Source organism: Centroberyx gerrardi, chromosome 24 (genome assembly GCF_048128805.1).
Source record: "Centroberyx gerrardi isolate f3 chromosome 24, fCenGer3.hap1.cur.20231027, whole genome shotgun sequence".
Lineage (NCBI taxonomy): Eukaryota > Metazoa > Chordata > Actinopteri > Beryciformes > Berycidae > Centroberyx > Centroberyx gerrardi.
Window position 1 is genome coordinate 15248148 of NC_136020.1, and position 21684 is coordinate 15269831.

The 21684-nt window shown below is 42.5% G+C and overlaps 1 protein-coding gene across 1 annotated transcript; it reads right to left on the reverse strand.

The window, feature by feature from the left end:
* Positions 1-15998: 15998 nt before the first annotated feature.
* Positions 15999-18749, reverse strand: lrrn3b (leucine rich repeat neuronal 3b). The gene has a single exon (XM_071924469.2). It carries the CDS (start codon positions 18747-18749, stop codon positions 16620-16622), a length of 2130 nt encoding a protein of 709 aa, XP_071780570.1. The 3' UTR covers positions 15999-16619.
* Between the last annotated feature and the right edge of the window lie 2935 nt (positions 18750-21684).

Below are 21684 nucleotides of genomic sequence, written 5' to 3' on the forward strand. Positions count from 1 at the left end.
TGCTTCCTCATCAACAGCATAGAAACCTGTCCAAGCAGTGCTGCCACCTGCTGATCTGTGCAACCATCTGCCCCCTCTGCGGTGCATATTTTATTACACTGCCTGAACGTCTGCGTCATATACGACAAGGAATAATGTACAAGAACACAACTTGCCACGCTACAAAAATCTGTTCATCTGTGATTCCTGTTTGCGAAACATCTTGTCAGTCACTCAGTAACAGTCTTCTCATCACAGACGATTGTTCTCTTCATCAAGTATGATTCTGGGTCTTTGCATACACAACTGACGAAGGAAAAAGGCGCCAATCTTTAATTTAAGGTTTCGCATATAATTAATGCATACAAGCTGTTCTGTGGTGACTGCGCCAAACAGTAGGCTTTGAATTATTCTGCTTTTTCTTCTGCCTCTCCGAGTTCACCGCTCAATCAAATGATCGCGCAGACAGGACACACACGTTCCCTGCCTCACAACTTTGACTGTTTGACGGAAACTTCCCTTCACAGGCAGGTGTCACATCTGTTATTAACCCACCGCCACTCCTGCGGAATGCTGAAAACATATGCAGAGGCAGCAGCTATTTCCTGAATATGTTGCTTAATACGCCACAACAGTCAGTACATCACCTGCATGTCTCTACACACATTTTGCAGACACTCATCATCGGCGGAGACGTGTGTGGCATTCTCTTTATCTGACTGTCAAATCATCAGAATTTCATTTCTCATATTTTCTTGCTGGTAAAGACGGGGTGTCAGGGAGGGTGGGTGTGGGGTGGGGGGTAACAGAGGGGTGACATCACTTAGGATGTTGTCATTGTGCTGGGGAGCTAACCAAGCATTTTTATTCTCCACACAGTGATGGTTACAGAGTTGCTAATAGAACTTAAATCCCTAAGTCAGCAATAGCAGCAGGGTATATTTTTTAGAAAATGGTCTATTTATGGCTTTAAGACCCGCACCACAGTTCAAATCTCAGGTCCATTTTCCTCCAAATATGCAAGTGAAACATTCCATGGACTCCCTCAAACTCCATTTAATAATGTTTAACTGTTGCATACTGACAGTCCTTTTGTCAACAGCCAAGTTGATCAATTTGATAAAACTCCAGTTCTCCAGTTGTGGTTTGAATTTCACACAAAGGGACACATGCTTCCTTCTTGATGTAGCCATCGGCTTTGTTTACATGCACGCCAACACTTACTGCAGTTGTGAGAATACTAGACTAAGACATGGGTAATCTAATTATTTCACTTGGATCACATTTTACTATCAATACTATGAGTCATACATGGAGAGTTCTGCAGTGCTGGTCGCACCTTTGGAATTTTGTTTAGACATGTAAACACCTTGCTCTTAAGTAGCCTGACCATTGTAGTTTTCACAAGTTGTGGCACATGCCTTGCATACCTTAAGTTAAGTTTTACATCTAGTTGTATGCATCTACTTGTTTACATCCTTCATGTCCCCTGCCTTAGCTTTGGATACATTTTGGGAAAGTTACATGGGAGCAACATAACTAGGAGGCACATGACAGCCTATTTCCTCAATAATTGCAGTATGGTAGATTGGATAAAAAAAAGGAATATTAACAGAACCTTCTTGTGCTCTGCATGTAAAAAGCTTGAGCAAATTGTTTTCATAATTAAAGGAAGGGAGATAAGTTGATTATTTTTAAATGCAAATGCGGTCATTGCTAGCTCAATATTTATTTACTCACTTGGACTTTCTCAACTCAGTGTGGTTATTTGCCTTTCCAATCTTTAGTTTTCTGACCCCTTTTCCGAAAACCGCAATGTTTCATGCCAAAGGAATGTAGATTCAGGGCTTCAAGTGCTCCACATTCATTGTGGTTACATCCCTGTGAAGGTTATTACATTATCGATTGCCAGAGTATTTAACCACTACCAGTCTTCTAGAGCCCAAACTCCATTGATTTTCCAGGCTGCTTTCAGACAAAGGTGATGAATTCTATTGAATTCGCTCACATGGCGGAACCCCACAGTTTCCAGCTTTTAAAGTAAAGGATAGTTTTAATCTTCCGCTTCTCTCTCTCTCTCCCTCTCTCTCTCTCTCAGCACGCTCTCTCTCATCTCTCTTTTGATCATTTCTGTTGCTGTTTGACCATTGGCCATCACAGCTAGCCTTGAGGAGAGTGTGTGTCTGCTTAGAAAGCGTCCTTATGACAAGAACGCACTGCAGTATCCCTAAGGATACATTTCCTGCTCTTTTGAAAGACTCCGTCGGCAGTTGCTGTACTGTATTTACTCCCTTTAACTCATTTAACTTTCCCTCAGTCTTACAGTGAAGTTAGTCTCTAGCTGCCCTTGTTTCTCCAATCTTCTTTTTAGACCATGAACATCCTTAAGAGAAAAGAAAACAACAGAGAGAAATCCACCCGCGTTTTCTTGTGACTTGAGGGCGGGCCGCTCTCTTGCTTTCTGCACAGGGTCTCAGATGGCACACTAACTGCGGCTCCTAGGAGTGGACGCCAACATGAGATCAGAAATAATAATAGCAAAACAACAAACCACAATGCTTTAAGCATGGCTGGTGAATCAAGCTAATTAGCAGCCAAGCGCCTGGGATCTTTAGTTAGTCATCTGAGAAGCCCATTAAAGTGAAGCCCCCCCCCCCCCCCCCCTTTTCTCCCACTCACTTGCTCTCTTGCTCACACAGGAAATTTATTTTGGAGGACATCAACTTGAGCACAATTTTTTCCATTCTTCACGCGTTTAGCCTCATTTCTGGCCTCCCTGTTTTTGCAGACCCTTTATTTGGGTCATTGGGACGTTGACTCACAGATGTATGTCTTGGTGTTTAGTGGTAATGGCCTCTTTAGCACCGTGGAAACTAACAGCATAATCAGGGAACAGTGAAGTAACACATATAGTATAATGGCCTTTATTGGCTCTTAATTTGCACTGAGATGTTTCTTGGTTGTCTCTGTGGGGCTTTTGTGTTTTCATTAAATTGTGCTTGTGTCTTGTATGTCTCTCTTGCAAGTTTTCTTGTGTAATAGACAAGAAACCTAGATAGATAGATAGATAGATAAATAGATAGATAGATAGATACTGTACATACATAGATAGATACTGTAGATAGATAGATAGATAGATAGATACATAGATATATAGATACATAGAGATCGAGAGAGAGAGCTGCTACCAAGCCAATGTTTACTGAATAGAACTGGTAATTTGTCAGCGAAATGTTCAAAATCCCCAATGGCTTGGCCAAGTGGGCAATAAAGACCATATTGCACTGGATTGTATTGCACCGTATATATATATATTGTATCTCCCTCTTCCACCATTTACCTCTGGTGATATGGGAACATGGGGGAAAGTTTGCTTCTGAGGGGCTCTTGTTGTCTGTTTTTGCACACTCTAATTGGGGCATGATGGCTATTTCTGTTGGGGGAATGTTTGTGTTTCAAGGAACGGCCCAGCCACAAATTTCAGTACCACACACAGATAGAGACACACACACACACACACACACACACCGAGCCTGTGCCTGAGCCAGTCCTGGCACAAGCCCCGCCAAAATCAATACAACAAAGGTCATTGCTATTCCAATCATAGCCCAGCCTATTCTCTCTGTTTACTGTATTTGCTGCGTCCCGAGATGTCGAAATCAGCCGACACAATGAACACTCCCTCTGTGTCATTGTATCAATGAAACGAGGGCACAGTTCCGGTGGGCCTAATGCCATGCAGTTATTTATTTCTTTCTTTATTTTATTTTGATGCATCAGAGCGGGAGAGCGAGCGTCAGAGGCAGTATAATGGCTCGGTGTTTATTAGGTGCATTTCTGCCTGTCTGAAAGACCCCTACTGAGAGGGAGCACTGCTAAATAGAGACCCAGAATTCAAACAAGCTGTATCCACACAAAAGCTCTGTTTGATTCCCAACAATCACAAAGCAGCCGCAGCATGAGAGGAACAAAATCCATTCAGGTGCACTGCTGTCAATCAAGCCCAAAGTTACTCCGTGCAGTCACTTTCGGTCATCATCTGGTTGGCTGTCAGTGATGGAGGAGGTGAGAACATCTGTTCCGTTAATCTGTGGGCCGAGAGACTTTTCCCCCCTCCTTTTCCATCTGAACTCGTGATTCCTGAAGACGCAGCACGAATGTCAGGCTGTGGCTCAAAATCTAACGTGCGGCGGCGAGCCAGTGGAATCGCTAGGCGTCCACCATCTGTGTGTGTGACCTGCCAAATGCCGTGTCATCGCCATCACCATCAGTCAAACGCGCATCGGTGTGTGTGTGAGTTTGTGCGTGTGTGTCTTTGCACTTGATTATACTTGTACGTATCTATTTGTGCATGGTGTGCATGATTACACTTTAGGGCTTGCGTGTGACTATGCTTGTGCATACGTGTGTGCTGCACTATATGTGTAAGTGTGTGTGCACGCTTACACATTAGTGCTTGTATGCATCTGTGTGAGTGTGCTACTCTCCTTGGGTGTACATATTTGTATGGGTTGTGCGTGTGAGGACGTGTTTGCATGCTTGTGTGTGTGTGTGTGTGTGTGTGTGTGTGTATGTGTGTGAGACACCTAACCACCATTCATCTGTCCATCTGTTAGGGAGGCTCTAACAGGCTCGGGCTCTGTCTTCTGTCAGATGGTGGATCTGATGCAGAGCTTGTGTCCTGCAGTGTTACGGCTCTGGCACATTCCACTCTCTGACCGTCGGCTCGGAGTGGAGTCAGTGAATAGACTGGACTCTCTCGGCTTCTACTGTGCTGTCCACTATGTGAACCTACTCTTGTGGTAAATGTGGGAAGGTGGAGGAATCAAATAGTGTATTACGCTGAAGGGTATATGTCTATTCCACAGTAGCGTTTCCATCCTCTGGAGTCAGTTATTCATTCAGCCTTACCTTAAGTTCAACATTCAAAATCTTTAAAATATAAAGGATCCTGCAAAAGTGTTGGCAATTTGTCAAACAAGGATTTAAAGTGGTAATCCATCCATCCATTTATGTTTTTTGTTTTGCCTTTTTTTTTTTTTTTTTGTCATTACTATGGTGTTTTTGCACTGCACTTGAGTTTCTGTAGGTGGACATGAACTGGGTATAGGCTGAATTGCAATTGTGTTACATCAGTCGGCGATGAGAGTAGCAAAACAGGACTTTGTTTATATGAAAAATGTTACTCGCATTTTTTCTTAATATGGTTTTTCTTGTGAGTTTTTCATTGTCTTCACTGAGGGTCTATGGTTGGTAATGATGGTTAGGCTAGGCTAGGTACGCCTGTTATGTCTTGTGTCTTGTGGTTTGTTTTGCTTCCTTGTGTTTTATTTTGTTGCTAACCCTTTATTTCATAATTGTTTGTGATTGATTGTTGATTAGTTAGATTTAGCTAGGTTTGTTCTCTGTAAAGTCCTTTGAGACATGCTTTTGTGATAAAGGGCTATATAAAAAAAACTTCACTTGACTTGACATACTATCAAACAAAATGTATTATAATCTGTTTTATTTGTTCTAGAATTTGTTAGAGAGGAGTCAGTTTTTTACATTTTGAAACAAAAACCTATTAAATAAACCAAATACAAAATACATTAAAGAAACCACTGCATATGAAGTACTATGGTTACTCACAATAAAAAACATTAATGCTGATGAGCACTCTTTCCTCTAATTTCCATTTTTATTTGACATTTCTGAATGTTATTACTTAATTTCAACTGAGGTACATTGAAACACAGCCAGCGAGGGCTGGCAGTGTTCAAAATTCATCTTCAAACAACTCCATCACCTCGGTCTATGGAGTCCCCAGTGATGAGGGACCTGGCCTTCTGGCTGTGTTATTCTATTATGGAGCAGCTCATGAAAAAAACAACTTCCTCTCTGCTCATCCCCAAAATAAGATTTCAATTGATTAAATGCCACCGTTGGAAGGGAGCATCATCAGATTTGACCAAAGTCTCTCAGCGTGTTGCCGCTGCTCCAAATGGGTGGAGTTCTGGGGAAGTCTTGGAGAGAGAGAGAGAGAGAGAGAGAGAAAGAAAGAAAGAGAGAGAGGGATGAGAGAAGGAGGATGAATGAATAGTGGGATGGAGAAAGAGAGAAAGAGAGGCAGGGTGATGGATGGTGGGAAGGATGGGGTAGTATAGAAAGAGGAAGAGAGACTGAGAGAGATCAGCCCGATCTGCAGCATAATCATCCAATGTGTCTCCGTCTGGCTTGGCAAAGACATCATTAAGGAAACCCGAGGTCGAGCGGGTTCAGGGAGCCGCGGAGGCTCAGCCACGCTCCCTTCCCTGCTGCCACTCAATTTGTATAATTTACCTCCGTTCCGAGTCTCTTTGAAAAGCGCCTGTTTGACCCCCAATGTGGAGGAGTCAAAAAGTTACGTCTAAATGAAATGGATGGCGGAGAGACTCCCAGAGAGTGTGTGGCCAGTCAATAGCCCGGCAGGGAGATGCTGATGATGATTCTAGGAGATGGCTGCACTTTGGAGGAGTTGTTTAGGTATGCAGGAAGAGCAAGAGAGAGAGAGAGAGAGAGAGAGACAGAGAGAGAAAGAAAGAGACAAGAGAGATGGTGATGGGAAGAAAATGAAAAGTTGAAGTGTGCCCTTCCCTGAGGTGATTTGTAGGAGTGACCCCAGATTGAAGTTATGCTCTGTGGCGTGCGCGCTGCTCCAACTCTCCTGCAAGAGGCGTAGGCCCTTGCTTATGTTTCATACTCGGTCATGATGAGCCTGCACTCTAAGGGATGGAGGGATGGAGAAATGGAGGGATGCGCGTGTGGTGCAGTGGAGGAGTGATTACCCAGTGCTGAGCTGAGGGATGAAAGGAGAACAGGGGTATTTTATTTTGTCAATTGGAGTGTGCAAATGGAAATGTCAGAGCGGCCGGAAAACTAATGAATCTGATAGGAGAGATGCCGCCTCTCTCGCCGAATGCCTGATCAATTGCCATTGTCTTTTCGGGGCGCTGATGTTTTTTTGTTGTTATTTTTTGATTGTTTTCTCTGCCAGGCCTAGCTTTTTGCAGTTAAGAATTTGATCGTGAACTTTGAGTCAAGGAAAGAGAGGAATCGATCTAAGACTGGAATCAATGCTTTCATCTGTTACTTACAAGTCTAGGCCAGTGAAAAGTGATTTTGGGTTAGAGTTCTCTAACTCAGTTAGTAAAGTAAACATAAACAAAGGAGGGCGCACCAGCCCCTGAACAATTTGGCTGCCTCTATAAGGATCAGAGTTTGCCAAATGTCATTTTAGTCTCGCTTATTTCCACATTTCCATTTTTTGACAGATACATGCTGATCCTGAAATTCCCTAATGGCAATAACAAAAAAACAAGTCGTCTTACTTCAATTAAGTCAGTAACTTGCTTCCACAACCTTGCAGCATTTTGTACATCAATGAGACAAGCGACAGATGTGCTTAGTTTAAATTTAGACCGACAATGATACAATGTGTCAGGTCTTTGTGCTTGTTCAGTCACAATTTCTAGTTACTTGATGAGCGTGGCAAAGACTGCAAGTGCTCTGCAGGATGAAAAGAAAACCCTGCATTTGCACTATTCTATTTTGACAAGCAGGCTAATTTCCGCCCAGGGTCATCAATATTTCTGACACTTCAGTGGTGGCGTAAATATAGAATGAATGTCCCTTTGTTGTGCTTGGGGAGCCACATGTCGCCAGGCATCAACAAAAATCACTTGGATCTGTTTGTTAGCTTGTTCACTCAGTCGACTAGACTGTCGCTGGTCCCACCGGAGTCTGTCTGCTTTCAATATCATGCATCATAAACAATATCCAATTTGGACTATTGAACTATGAAAATACACTGTGCGAGTGGGGAAGAAGATGACAAGAAATCAACCAGCTATGTGACTGATGAGTAAAACCGCTGGGTTGAGTTAAAACCGTTCCAATTCATGTCGAGGTACAGATTGTTTCTCATAAGTGGGGGAAAAAAACATGGTGGTTTAATCTAAAGACAAAAAAAGCCCGTCTGTGGTATCGGTGTACCTTTACACCGTACCTGCCATCACAAGCACTTTCTAGAATGGTATCAACGTTAAATTGGCAGACTACGCTAATCAGCCTCTACTTTGGCTTTGAGTTATCGGAGTATCTCTATCTGTTTCCTCACTGCTGTGGGCTTAAGCCCTCTTTGTTCTAAGAGTGGTCTCATTCCTTTGATTGATTCCCCCTCATTACCTCAGTTCCCTTTTGATTCTGAACAGGCTCAACACTCCCTCTCACATCTTCTCACCTTGCTAATCCATAGCCAAAGCCGTGAACGATGGCACTTGCTCAATCTTACACCTTCTGTTTGAAGCCAAGGGGGGAGGGCTCAACAACGAGTGTCTCCCGGCTCAAAGGGAAGGCCAATCGAGACAGAAATCGTCATTTCTTAGAATCGAGATCCAGCGAAGAGCCTTTTTCACTAATGGCCTGCAGGACTAGAGAGGAGCCAGGCCCTCGTTATCACCCATGTTCTTTTGGACGCACATCAGAGGACAGAGGAAGGCTTTCCCTTTGACAGAATCGAGACAGGGCTTACAAATGGCACAAATCTGTACAGCTAGTCATACAGAGAGTACGAAAACAGAGGATTTTCAGCATTCATTTAAGGGATTTTTGATTCATTTTCTGACATGTCTTTCTTTAGTTCAACATGTTCTGATCTGAACACATTCAGTGGAGGAGACCCGTAACACTGTGCTGTACATGGCTCTGCTTTTCCCCCTTGGGAGAAAAGCATCTTAACATTGCTTGAAGAGAAAATGGTTTGTTGTTGGAACAGTAATGAATATGGCGCTATTCCACAGTCTGTTGATAATTCCGACATTAACGTAATACCATTTAATAGGTCACTCAATTTCTCTTATATCATAGATGAACAGCTCTCAGTCAGTAGAAATATCATTTTGGATGCGTACATTATGGAGGAGAACAGATTGCCGGGCCGATAACTACCCCGCTCCCTTCATTTCAATTGCAAATAATCTAGATGGATAATTTATGTTTAACACAATTATCATCCACAAGAAATGGTCATTCACTTCTGTCGTGATCTAGTCTAAATTGGTAGATCTGTCTTATCTGCGATAAGAGGAAATAGGAGACAGTTGGAGAGAACAGGGAAAAAAACAGCAAATAAGTAACAACAAAGAGTAAGGAGAGAAAAAAGAGACAGAAGGAGGAAAGGGAATATATTGAAAGGATAATGAAGATCAAACACTGGGCCTTGGTTATTGTTATTCTAGTTTCCAAGGAAGCGTGTAATGAACTGAAGGAATATGCCTTTTTTTTCATAATCTTACTGTGAGCCACATGCTGTTCCACAATGTATGGAATCTACAGAGCCACCATCCATACACAGTGGGGGGCTGGGGGAATGATTGATGGTATACCACAGCCATTAGTGTGTGCGTTTTGTGTGTGTGTGTGTACGGGCAACTTTAAAATATACAAACCTTGGTATAAACAACCCTGACAGACAGCATAGATAATGGGGCGTGCTTTCAACTCATTCTTCTACTGATTAGCTTAATTAGGATAAAGGCCTGAGCAAGGGACAGAACTGATAAGTATCAAGACAGCCAGAGATGCAGTGTGTGTATGTATGAAATGCATGTGTGTGCTTGCCTGTATGTGTGTATAAATGTGCATGTGTGTGTCATTTATACAGCTAGATCCTGCGTGTGTTGCTGTTGTGAACATCAATTTGAAATATATACGGGGGGGAAAACAGTACAGCACTTTATCTGCGCTGATTGCAGGTGTTCCTATGCTGAATGGCCCTCATGAGCCTTGACCCCCATCTAATAAAATCCATCCCTCTCTCCGCCCGACAGTGCCATCATTACATCAAAGAATAAGGCCACCCCTTCTCATGAAAGAGACACACCGAACCGTTTTATTTAGGCCATATACCCCCCCTGCTGCAGGATTCTTAGTACACAAATTCTCTGGAACTCAGCCAAGGACTGTGACGCTAAAATGCATTTTTTACAATAATTAGTTCCGACCACACATTGCATTTCGCCGGGAGGCAAAGAATGCCAATAACCACAGGATAGATATATAAAGCTAAGTGGGGCATTGAGCAGGAGTGAAAAAACGAACAGTCGGAAGTCAGGTACATTCCTGTTCCTCCCTCAAAAATGCAGAAAAAGAGTGACACCATATTTTTCAAAATTGTTTCTACTAAATTAGAAGCTATTATTAACTAGATGCTTAAATAAATTACGCATTGTTTTTGTCACTGTCACTGTTGTTTTGTTGCCCTGTCATTATCTTTTGAGTGTTGGCACAAGTATATCCAGCTGTCACCGAATACTGACAGAAAAATACAAAGTATTAATCATTTTGGATTGGAAACAAACATTAAGAGGGGCTACATTCACTGGTAGGATTTTTTTTATTTATTTTTTTTATTTAATTAATCTTCATTTTTTTTTGTATTCAGTATTCAGTGCTGACAGCCAAATATGTTTGGGTTGACACCTCACTGAGTAGCCAACAGAAAAACAAAACTGTGTAGACGTGCCAGAAATCTAAAATCCCAAACTGTAACTTGATGTTTTCTTGCTGGGTGTTTGTGACTGGGCTACAAAACTCTACCCAACTTTGACTTTTTTTTTTCTACCCGCTCCTTCCTTGACATTTGTATGTTTCTGCATTCTGCCTGCAAGTTAAAAATAAAACTGATTTGACTGCCTCTCAATTTAGTGCTACCTATATTTCTATATATTTCCATATATCTTTGTGGTGGTACCAAAGCAAAATATTTGCACCAACTATCCCATATGGCGTTTTTCCTCTTCGAAATGTAATGGTCAACATAGTGCATTTGTACAGAAGTAATAACATACTTTTTACATAGAAGGTGGAACTGGAAGGGCTACACTCCTCTTTTTGGCAGGTGGCATTTCATTTCATATTGAACATTTTGGAATGCAGATGTACCAGCTAGGGCCCGCGATGCCTGTGTGATGGGATCTTACCAGTGATAAGGATCAAGATTGGAAATGTTGTCAGATAAATGTAACGATAACAACATAAGATAGATAAGTGCCAACATCAGCTAACATTATGGACAGGTGAACCACTGGTCTTAGCTGGTCTTATCTTCAACATCATAGATTTTCACTCTATTCTAGTTGTTGTAGCTGTTTATTTGAACATGAAGACCGTTTTGGTGTATGTTTTAAATATAGTGTAAATTAAAATAAAGTGTTTATAAAATAAAGTGTAAAATAATGTGGGGTTTTTTTTTATTATTTTGACCAAAAATGCTTCATTTTGCTTTGTGTTTTCTCAAAATTTGCAATGCAATTTGTGGAATTTTTGTGTTTTGTGCAGTAAAGTTGTCAGAATTGGTAAAAATTGCAAGTCAAGGGGAAAAAAATAGTACTAAAGAAAAAATTAGATTTTTATGTTTGAGGTAGTGCATGCAGTAAATGGTGGGACTTGTAACAGAGGCTGCAACTGTAGGTGGCTGTTCCACCATTCTGCGAACACATTTCACAGCAGGACTTTTACGTTGTGCTGATTTATGCGGACTGCCTTGAATACCGATGGGTCTGATGATAGAACCAATGAATCTGATGGGAACTGCAGTGCGTCTGTATCATAACCTTGACAATGGTAGTGTAAAATCTAATAACAAAAGAGTGTTCTTCCGTGTCCTTACATGTTTGCCTGTTAGGAGCGGCAATCTTTCCTCCCCCTCTGCTTTCCAATCGCAATCAGTCATCAATGCGAGCACATGCATGTGGATAACTCATTAGTCCCTGCATCGATCTGACCCAGGCTCCGGGCTGCATGCTCCCTTCATAGAAGAAACTGCACTGAGACAAAAGGAGCCAGCAATCAGTCAATAGCCCAGGAAACCAATCATCTGTTTGAGAATGGGACTTTCAATTAGTGGAAAAGCCCTCTGTGGAGTAATATTATTCCCACATTCAATCCAGGTTGATTTTTCAATGTGGCCTACGCAAGACTTATGGTTCCTCGTTAGTCAATATGTTGGGTTACTTACGTCTTGACAGTGGGAAAAAAAACTCGAATTTGTAGGGCATTTTGAATCTGCGGGTTCCTTCTTTTCAATGTGGAATATCATTGATGTCATGCAGTGACCATGTGGTATCGCGCGAGCCAGGAGCAGGCTGGCAATCAGTGGAAACATGCAAATGTGGAAACAGCTCTCATCTCCGAATCAACGCTCTATTAGGCGCACAGGCTTGTTCAAAATGGAATTGGCTTGGTCATAATCAGGCGACTGATGGCAGATGTGTTTGGGTAGAGCTCTCCGCATGCATGTTTGTGTGTGTGTGCATGCATGTGTGTGGATGCCCATGTGCTTTGTGCCTGTGAAAGCGCACTGCAGAGATTGAAAAAAAGAGATGACGCACATCATTTTTTTTAGCTGCATGTTGGAGGTAGGTGGGGAGTGATGGTTATGGAAATGGAGACAGGAACAGGGCAGACGGAACAGAAATGCACACACAAATGGCTTTTGACTGTTTGCTCTTTGACGAGCCGTAGCAAATCTGCTGTGACGTTCTGTCTCTACTTTTCAGGAAATACACAGCAATGCATGTCTCGAATAGCAATGCACCGGGCAAATTCAGGCTCACTGATGATAAATGTGCTTAGCATGAGATATATGAAAGATTCAGCTGTCATCTGGAATAACATCAGGTCAGGTAGAACCAGGCCAACATGTGAGAGACATGAAACAACTTAGAATACAGCAAAACTGTTTCTTAAATTAGTAAAGGTACAAGTAGTGATGTTAAAGTATAACATACTTGTTGAAGTACTTCATATCTGTGAAGCACTACAAGAAACAAATCCATTTTTACTCTTGTCATGGAGACAATCAAATGCTTTGTTATTGCAATTCATAGAAGGTCATCTGGTTGTTTCTCCAACAGCTCGCTATAAAAAAAGCATAATGGTATTAAACAGAGTGCGAGCGGTAGGATTATAAATACATGTTGACATTTCACTTTTCATTGGAATATGGCTGCCTGTAGCTACATTGGCTGACCTACGTAGAAATTTGTAACTTTAATAAGCCGATAATTCAAACATAAAAATGCCTGTAGCAGCTTGAACAGTGTTTGCTTTCTGCAGTCCTTGCAGTGCTCTAAGATTTTTTATCTTATCTCTGATAGAGGGCAAAATAAAATGTTTAATTGCAGCTTTCTAATAGGGATCTTTGACATGAACAGCTATTTATTATCCAATGAGACGGCTATTGTTTTATTGTTTTATTAGGATCCCCATTAGCTGGCAAATTAATGACAGCTAGTCTTCCTGGGGTCCTCAGGAAGACTAGCGTTTGGTTGACTACAATACTATTACAAATATGGGCTATTTAGAAAATAATGAAGTACAAAAGGTTGTATAGTACCTTCCTTTATGCTCTAGGAAATGAAGGAGTGTTGTATGCAAATTGTTCAAAAAGCAGATGTACATCCACTCAGAATAATACTCAGGCACACAAATCAGAATTCCTATATTACATTGGCCATTTTTCACATTTATTTCATCTAATACTGTGAAAGGCAAATTACCTGCTCATGTGCCCGCCGCTGATTTAATGATTGTCTGCACAGAAAAAAATACAGCATTGAACTTGCACCTCCCACCAGTGGATTGCACCATCAAATCTCAGGCCGTCTGACAATGATCCTTGCAAAATTAAAATGAATATGTAACCAGAAGAAACACCCATCCATAAGCCTTCACAGAGCATGCTTTAATATCTGCCTCATTGCAGATGGATTTTTTGAATAGAACAAGGTGGTTTTAATATTTGAAATATTTGAAGATTCAGCGAGAAACATAATTTTTTCCCCTCGCTGTGGATTAAATGGTGACAGCTCACTGGTTCTTTTCATGTGGGATTTAAGTTAAATCCAGAGGGTTTTTTTTCCAATATAGGTTGCTTTGAATGTACAAATTCTGACAAAAAGCTATCTCTTAAATTCATATGCTCGCCAATGGAGGGAGAGAGTGTTATGGCAAGCAGAGGGAGAAGGAGAGAGAGAGAGAGAGAGAGAGAGAGAAAGTAAGAGATCGTGGAAATGCATGAGATTGGGACAGACAGCAGGAGAGATGAGTTTCCGGATAACATTCAGCTTATTCATCCAAGTATGTAATCAAATCACGAGTTATAAAAAAAAACAAAAAACGAAAAAAACCCAATATGGCTAATACCCATGAGCTGCTTTAATCTCAAAGAACACAGCGGTTGGTCAGTGAACTCATTTAGTGGCTTCTATAGCTGTCATGTTGTGTTTCTCTGAGCACAGACAGACTGAGAAAGACTGAAGGCTTGTAGACTCTGCCGCACCTCTGGGTCTGGAAGGGTAAACATGGTACAGGTCGGTTGGTTTTGTGTGTGTGTGTGTGTGTGCTCGCTCATGTCCGGACATGTCAGTGTAACTATTTGTGTGCCTCTGCAAAAGTGTGTCTGCACCTGTGTCCATCAGCATCCTTGAATTTGTGTCTGTGTGCCTGTTTTATCAACGCATGTTTGCGTGTGTGTGTGTGTGTGTATGCGCGTGCACGTGCATTCTCAGCACTGGCAGGCTTGTTTGTGCATTCGTGTACGTGCCTGCGTGCAGAGAGAGACAGAGTCAGTCTGACCTGAGTATTACCTGAGGAGCACACCGCGTCATATTTTAACTCCCTTTGTCTTTGACAGATGGCCTGGCTCTAAAAGCCTCTGTCCATGGTGCTGAAGGCTGGCCTGATGTATTGGTGCTAGGCCCCGTCTGATAAATCCAGCATGTCACTCTGCCTCTGACAACCATTCATCATGCCCGCCGTTCTCATGTGAAATGCTCTGCGTGCTGGATACTTCAGTAAGACAAATAAAATGTGAGTCTAAAGCTTTTTACTCTATCCCACCCTGCGTGACTTTTCTGTACTGTACTTTATCTCTCTCTGTCACAGGGACGTTGTGTCCCGATCTGAGCGTGAGCAGCAGCGGCAGCAGCTGTAGCACAGTGACTTTGTGTGACTATATTCAGACCGGCTGAAGGACGAACATGTTCTTAATGAGCCGGCTAATGAGTTCTGTTCTTTAGTTGTTTTTTCTGTACATCTCGGGGTTAGGACAAGCATTCGACCATTAAGCTGAAATCTCCTTCGTGACTTTCCCCCCATGCTGTTACTCAAAAGACATTTTTTGTATTCTACACCACTTGGTGTTCATTATCAATGTTTGGTCTAACATGCATACAGTTAAAAGGCCATGGAGCGCTGCAGTAAATTTCACATTACCCAGTGTTTGGATGATGAGAAAGAGAAAAGTGGCATAATGTAATTATCATGCATTTTGGTATGAAAATAGCTTTTGCACTACGAAGAAGCTAAGGAGAGAGTGAGAGAGAGAAAAAGTAGTCAATTGTTTGTAAAAGAAACAATGACATTTATTCTTTTTTTTCGTAGCACTTTTCTTATTTAGTCCGTTGTGCCCATTGATCACATATAGTACAGTTAATATAAAAATGGCTTTTTAACTTTACACCCAAAGCAACAACGCAATGTTTTCTTAAAATATGTATGCTAAAAATACTGAGAAAGTATTTCCACTAAAAGTACTGGAGAATAGCTTGTGATTCTGCGATGATGACATGGCCATGTTTCGCTGTGGTTTTGACATATTTCTTCGGTATCTTTTCTGTTTACCTCATGTAGTTCTTGTTGTAGGCACTTACCGGGGCATAAGAGACCACTTTCCATCCTTCACGGGGAGATAACACATCAAACAGCTCAACCTTAAGAGTCTGTTATATTTGTTTTTGTCCAACATATCCCCATCTTTTCCCAGTCACCGTTGCTATGAGAACTACACAGCATAAACAGCCATTTTGGCAAATGTCCTCTCTAGATACCCATTTTGTAGTTGAATTTCATTAAGCTTAACGTGAAGTTGTAATCAAGAGAGTAGTCTGCTCCTTGCCTTAATTTAAAACCCATTTAAACTGTTCAGATACAGAGGATTCGTCATTACATCAACATAATAGAATATATAACAATATTTCCATGAAAAATCAAGAATCCATTTTTAAATAGAAAAAGGGGGGTATATTTCATCAAAAGGCTTACACCATAGTCACTGTTATTTGTCTACTCTACTAAATCTCCCTTCCCAGTATAGACAGGTGTTATTACTGTATCGCTAACTCGTCTATGGATGTTTGACAAAGCACAGACGGTATTGCTTGGGACCACACGGACAGTTCCACGACTCTGAACACATTTAACAGTCAATTACAAGAGAGTAGACCATCATCATCTTGTCTTTCTTTACTCTGTCTGCATTTCTGTATGAATGGTATTGAAATATATCTTTTTGCAGTAAATGCCCCTTCCTGTTGATGTTAGCTTGGATTGATGTAACGGTTACAAAGCCACCACTTCAGCTAGAGTTGAAACTGGGAGAGTGTGTAGTCTATTTTAAATTGTTCCACCCCAATCCAGTAATAGTTTTGCCAGTATATCTGAGCCGGGGCCAACAAAAGGGTATGCCTTTCAAACAATACTACAGATTTGTCCTCCCCCACCCATGGCCTTGTCCATTCTCTGTGGTTGGTGTGTGGTGCTCTACTGAGCTGCGCTTCTTAAAAGGCATTGTCAGATACATTTATGACTGTGGCTTTCACTTCCACTCCGCTTGGCAGTCCTTTACCCGAGACCCACAGCCTCGTAAAGAAAGGAGAGTGCATACCGGGAGCCTCCACCGGTGTCAGCGAAGCTTTGGAGTCGCATTTCCTTAAATCCCCATAAAGGTGGTGGTTCCTCAGAGACACATAAATAAGCAGGCAGGCCACTGAAATCACAGCCAGGAGCACACCAAAGACGGTGATTACCGCTGCGTCCCATTTTTCTGTGTCCTTCACTGCCAGCTCTAATCCCTTAGTGGTGACATTGACACATTTGGTGTCATGCTTGTAGTGGATGCTGCGGACGTCCACGCACACTTTGTACAGAGTGGCTGGGTTGAGATGGGTGAGGTTGTAGATTTTGACGTCAGAGGGAACCCTGGCAGTAAATGCCATGGTAGGGTGGTTAGCATCTGTCAGGGTGTACCATTTAATGTTAGGAGCCAGGCTGCTGTGGGCCGCCTTCCACGAAACCAGGATGGAGCTGCTCTCCACTGACTTGATTTTGACATTCAGAGACCCATTCGCAGGTTGGGGAAAATATCCATTCACCTCTACTGAAACAGACTTAAGATCAGCTCCAACCAGATTATGGGCAACACAAGTGTAAAGCCCAGCCTCATTTTCTGTTATATCATAGATGTCAAAAGTTCCCTCTGGGTGCATGTAGAACTTGTCAGACACAGTGTTAGGCAAAACCCTGGTACCGGACGGGGTGATCCAGTAGATGTCTGGCTCTGGTTCAGCAAAGGCCCGGCAATGGAGTGACACCGAGCTCCCGTTCTGCGCTTTGATATGCCCGGGCATGCTTTCGGGAGAGATGAGCGGCAGACAAATCTCCATCATCTCCCTGAAGTGCACCTGTCGGACATGCTGGCCCTCGTACTCCGGCGGCTCCACACAGTACAGTGAATCGGGCTCCATGAAGCGGATGTTAGTCTTGTTCATGTTCATCCAGCGCACCACGCAGTCACAGCGGATGGGGTTGCTGTGCATGCTAACCTCTCTGAGATTCGGGAGGGACTCGACAGTAATCCTGTGGAGGGCACTGAGTGCATTACCATTTAGCATTAGGGTCTCCAGCCGAGGCAGTTTGTAGAAAGCATTAGGATGGATGTAGGAGAGTTTAGGATTGTTAGTGGCTTCTATTTTGGTCAGTTCAGGGAGGTTATTAAGGGCAAAGCTGTCGATGGAAACTAGCTGTGGCATGCTATTAATCCCCAGCTCTTTCAGATGTAGCATATCCACAAAGTCCCCTCTCTGTATCCTCCCGATGGGGTTTTTATTTAGATCCAAAAACTTAAGATTTTTTAGGTTTCTTAGGGCAGAGTGAGGCACCTCAGGGAAAATATTATCATAGAAAGAGATGCTCTCTAAGTTATCGAGACCGGCCAGTGCGTCGTCAGGTAGCTGTGACAGGTTCATTCTGGTGAGAACAAGACTGCGGAGGTTACTGAGAGGTTTGAAGTTCATATCCTCGATAGAAACAACTGGATTCTCACCGATCATAAGAATCTCCAGGCTCGGCATGGCTTCGAACCACTCTTTGTTGATGGCCTTCAGCTTGTTAGAATTGAGGTGGAGCCGGAGGAGGTTGTGGAGACCCTGGAAAGCCGCGGGGGAAATGGAGGAGATGAGGTTGTGATTCATGTAGAGCTCCTGAAGGTTAGCCAGCTCGGCCAGACAGCTTTCAGGAAGCTCCCGTATCCAGTTCTCCTCCATGTGAAGGGACAGTAGCTGAGGAAGTCGCCCCAGATGGATGTCGCTGATGGAGGATAAATTGTTTTGCGATAAATCAATCTCTGTGATGTTGGCCAGGTAATCCAAGGGTTTGTCAATCTTTGCAACGTTGTTTGTCTGCAGCAATAGTACTTGTGTGTCTGCTGGTAGTTTTCCCGGCAGGCTAAAGAGTCCCAAGTCATTACAGTCAACTGTCGGAGCCTCCATGTACACTGAGCTGGGAGAGAACCAGGGTCTAATCTCACATACACAGAGCTGAGGGCAATCAAGCCTCTCCTCAGTGGCCACAACAAAAGAGGCCATGGCCAAGCCGACAAAGAGACGATCCACAAATGACACGTCCTTCATATTGGACCGATTCCCTCCAGTAAGTAATTGGTCCTTGTAGATTAAGTGGTCTGAGCTGTTAACTTCACAAATAATGAATCATTTGTTGCAACTGCTGAGGCGATTGACTCACCGCCCCTGCCTAGCGCCACCACCACCAACAGAAGCAGGGCTCCCTAGGGTTTTTTGTCTTGCTGTGTAGACGCCCTTGGATGTAATGACCAATCACTCAATGTTCCCTGCTGGTGTCAGGGTTCGGGGCCAAGGCTGCAGTCAGGCAGACCCGGGGAGGAAGCAGGGAAAAAAGAAAACAAAACAATGGACTGACAGTATACCTCAAAGGAATTATGTCCGACTAAGCACATTTATAGGTATCCATGAAAAATCTGCACTCCCTTTAAAGATGGATGTCCTCCTCATTGACTGCCGTTTCTAGCTTCCAGAGTCCACAACCCAGTCCATTCCTACCTGTAAAAGACAAACAGGAAGAGGGAGAGAGGCAGTGTGAGTATGACGCGATAAAGGGGTAGTCGGGGAATGTCATAAGAGAAGGATTTAGGCATATTGACATTTGTTATAGGCACACTGATGCATGTTGACATTTATATTGCACTGCCTTCAAGACACAACGCCATGGATTTATATCTGCTTGACCTTCTAGACTTCATTCTGGGGACATATCTGTGCCCCTATGATATGGCATCCAAGCCTGACATTAGCAGTGCGAGTCTATTATGAGTTAAAGAGAAAGCTTTATTAAAATTCTTAAATGGCAGACATCACAGGGCTTAAGCATTAGCCTTCAGGGCAAGCTGCTTCAAGACACTGGAATATGTCAGTCACTATAGCAACATATAAATGGACAACCAATAACACAATCCATAGTGAGACACACAGTGAGGCAAACTAAGCGTTTGCCCCAGATGCAGTTTGCACCTGTTTGTTAGGGGATAAAACAACCAGTAAACATGAAGATGAAAATGGATGCATTAACATAATTAGTCTTTGTGCAATCAACAAATGTGCATGCCAATAGCTTAGCATTTTAAATTTTTTGCAAAAAACATGTCATGCAATTAACCCACACATTACTAACAACTGTTGTAAATCCAGATATGCACGCACACATATCCACGCGCACACACACACACGCACGCACACACACACACGCACAAGCCTCAAGGACGCAAAGTTAGAACAAATTATTCTACTTTTTAAGTGTTATTACATATCTTAAGCTATTGGTTGACAAAATGATAGTACTTTAAAAGAATGGATCCTGTATTTTAGAGATACTGAATGATGAACCTCAGGTAATGATTTTTTTTTCTCCCAAAATGGATATGTAGCATTTTGGAAATGAGCATTTTATTTCTGAGGCTGCTTTACTGACAATGAATAGCAGCCAGAATTGTGGACACTATGATAATACCTCGGGTGATTTTCTCGACATGATGGGCATATTTTATAGTTCGGAGCTGTTAGACCTGCTATAAAATGAGGCTCATTTGGGAGTAAAAGCTCAAACAAACATTGCAAGACATCTGTATGTCTGAATTGGTAATTCACAGAGTGAATTGCCAATTCATTTACATAGAGCCCTGGGTTTTGTCTCTTGATGATATCAGAGATAAGTCTTGGTTTGCTAGTTTCTAGCGTTAACAGAGATTTGCTCATGTTACAGTAAAAACTATCGATTGATCTGAACATATGAATTCCACTCTGTTTTCGGATTAATTCTGCCTTTTAGCCAAAATAATCATTAAAACTGGATCCTAATGGAGCCTCTTACTTGTGAGTCAGACATCTATATGCCTGTATGGTATAGTGTGTCTTTTACCGTCATCCTATTTTTACTTTTTCACTACCATCTCCTGCTATAGTGAAATCTCCACAGTTTGAGTGCACCATGTAATTTGTCATACATAACTGCCTCTTACTGAACAGATGGGTTTGATGGTGCTTGTGATATCCTGGGCCTAAGAGCACGCACCACATCATAGGATAGTGGAGAGAGACAGATAATGAAATGGAAAGAATCAAGAGAGGAAGAAACAGGTGTAGCAATAGGGAAGGGAAGAGAAGAGATAGAAGTGTGACAGTGGTTAGAAAGTGAGAACAAGAAAGCGGTGGAGAAATGGTTTCATTTCATCACTCTCACTGTTTCCACCTCAGTGGCCACAGGGGGAGATATGGTGGGGGGAAAAAAATAAAATAAAAAACCTCTGAATGCTGCAGAAACACTGCAGTTGGCCCCGCTGGCAAAAACCAGGCCAAGAGTTCATTCCTCAAACCCCTGTTGTAGCGTTGGCTAGAATCTGGTTTGGAAAAAGGTAGGCAGGGTGAGGGAGGAGGGGGGCGGAGGTGGTGGAGCTGGTGGACGTAGAGAGAGGGAAAAAGAGAGCGAGAGAGAGAGAGAGGGAGGGAGATGCACGAGGACATGGAGGGTATTATTTTTCAAAAGCACCTGGCACTTTAATAAGCTGCAACACCCAGAGCATTCTGATAAACAGGGTTTAGCTTCTCTCCCTCAGCACTGGCTCTCCATTGTAGGCCATGCAGTTAATCCGTACCCTGGAAACCCAGCCCAGAATCTGTAATTCAACCTATAGCGTTCGGGTCTCACCTCTGCTCGCTCTTGTTTTTTCTCTTTAGTAATCACAATTACCGACGCTGTAATGTGGTCAGGTTAACTGTTATTGCAAAGCCTCCTTGTTCAATCACTGCAGCAGGCATTACGGGTCTCACAGGGACCTCGTAGGGTGTGCTGCTATTTGTTCCACCAAAGATGTTAATTGTGTCAGAGGGGACATTATTTGGGGGCTATGGCTTCCATTTTGTCATCAATATTTTCTGTTAGATGTTCTGTGGCAGTCGAAAAATCGAGGCTTTGAATAAGCAGTGTTGGTGTGTAATAAAAAAAAATACTGCTGCCCTATTTTCACAATACATTAAA

Bases quoted from the DNA above. Each gene is read 5' to 3' on its own strand.
- lrrn3b (XM_071924469.2), bottom strand. From the start codon at position 18,749: ATGAAGGACGTGTCATTTGTGGATCGTCTCTTTGTCGGCTTGGCCATG.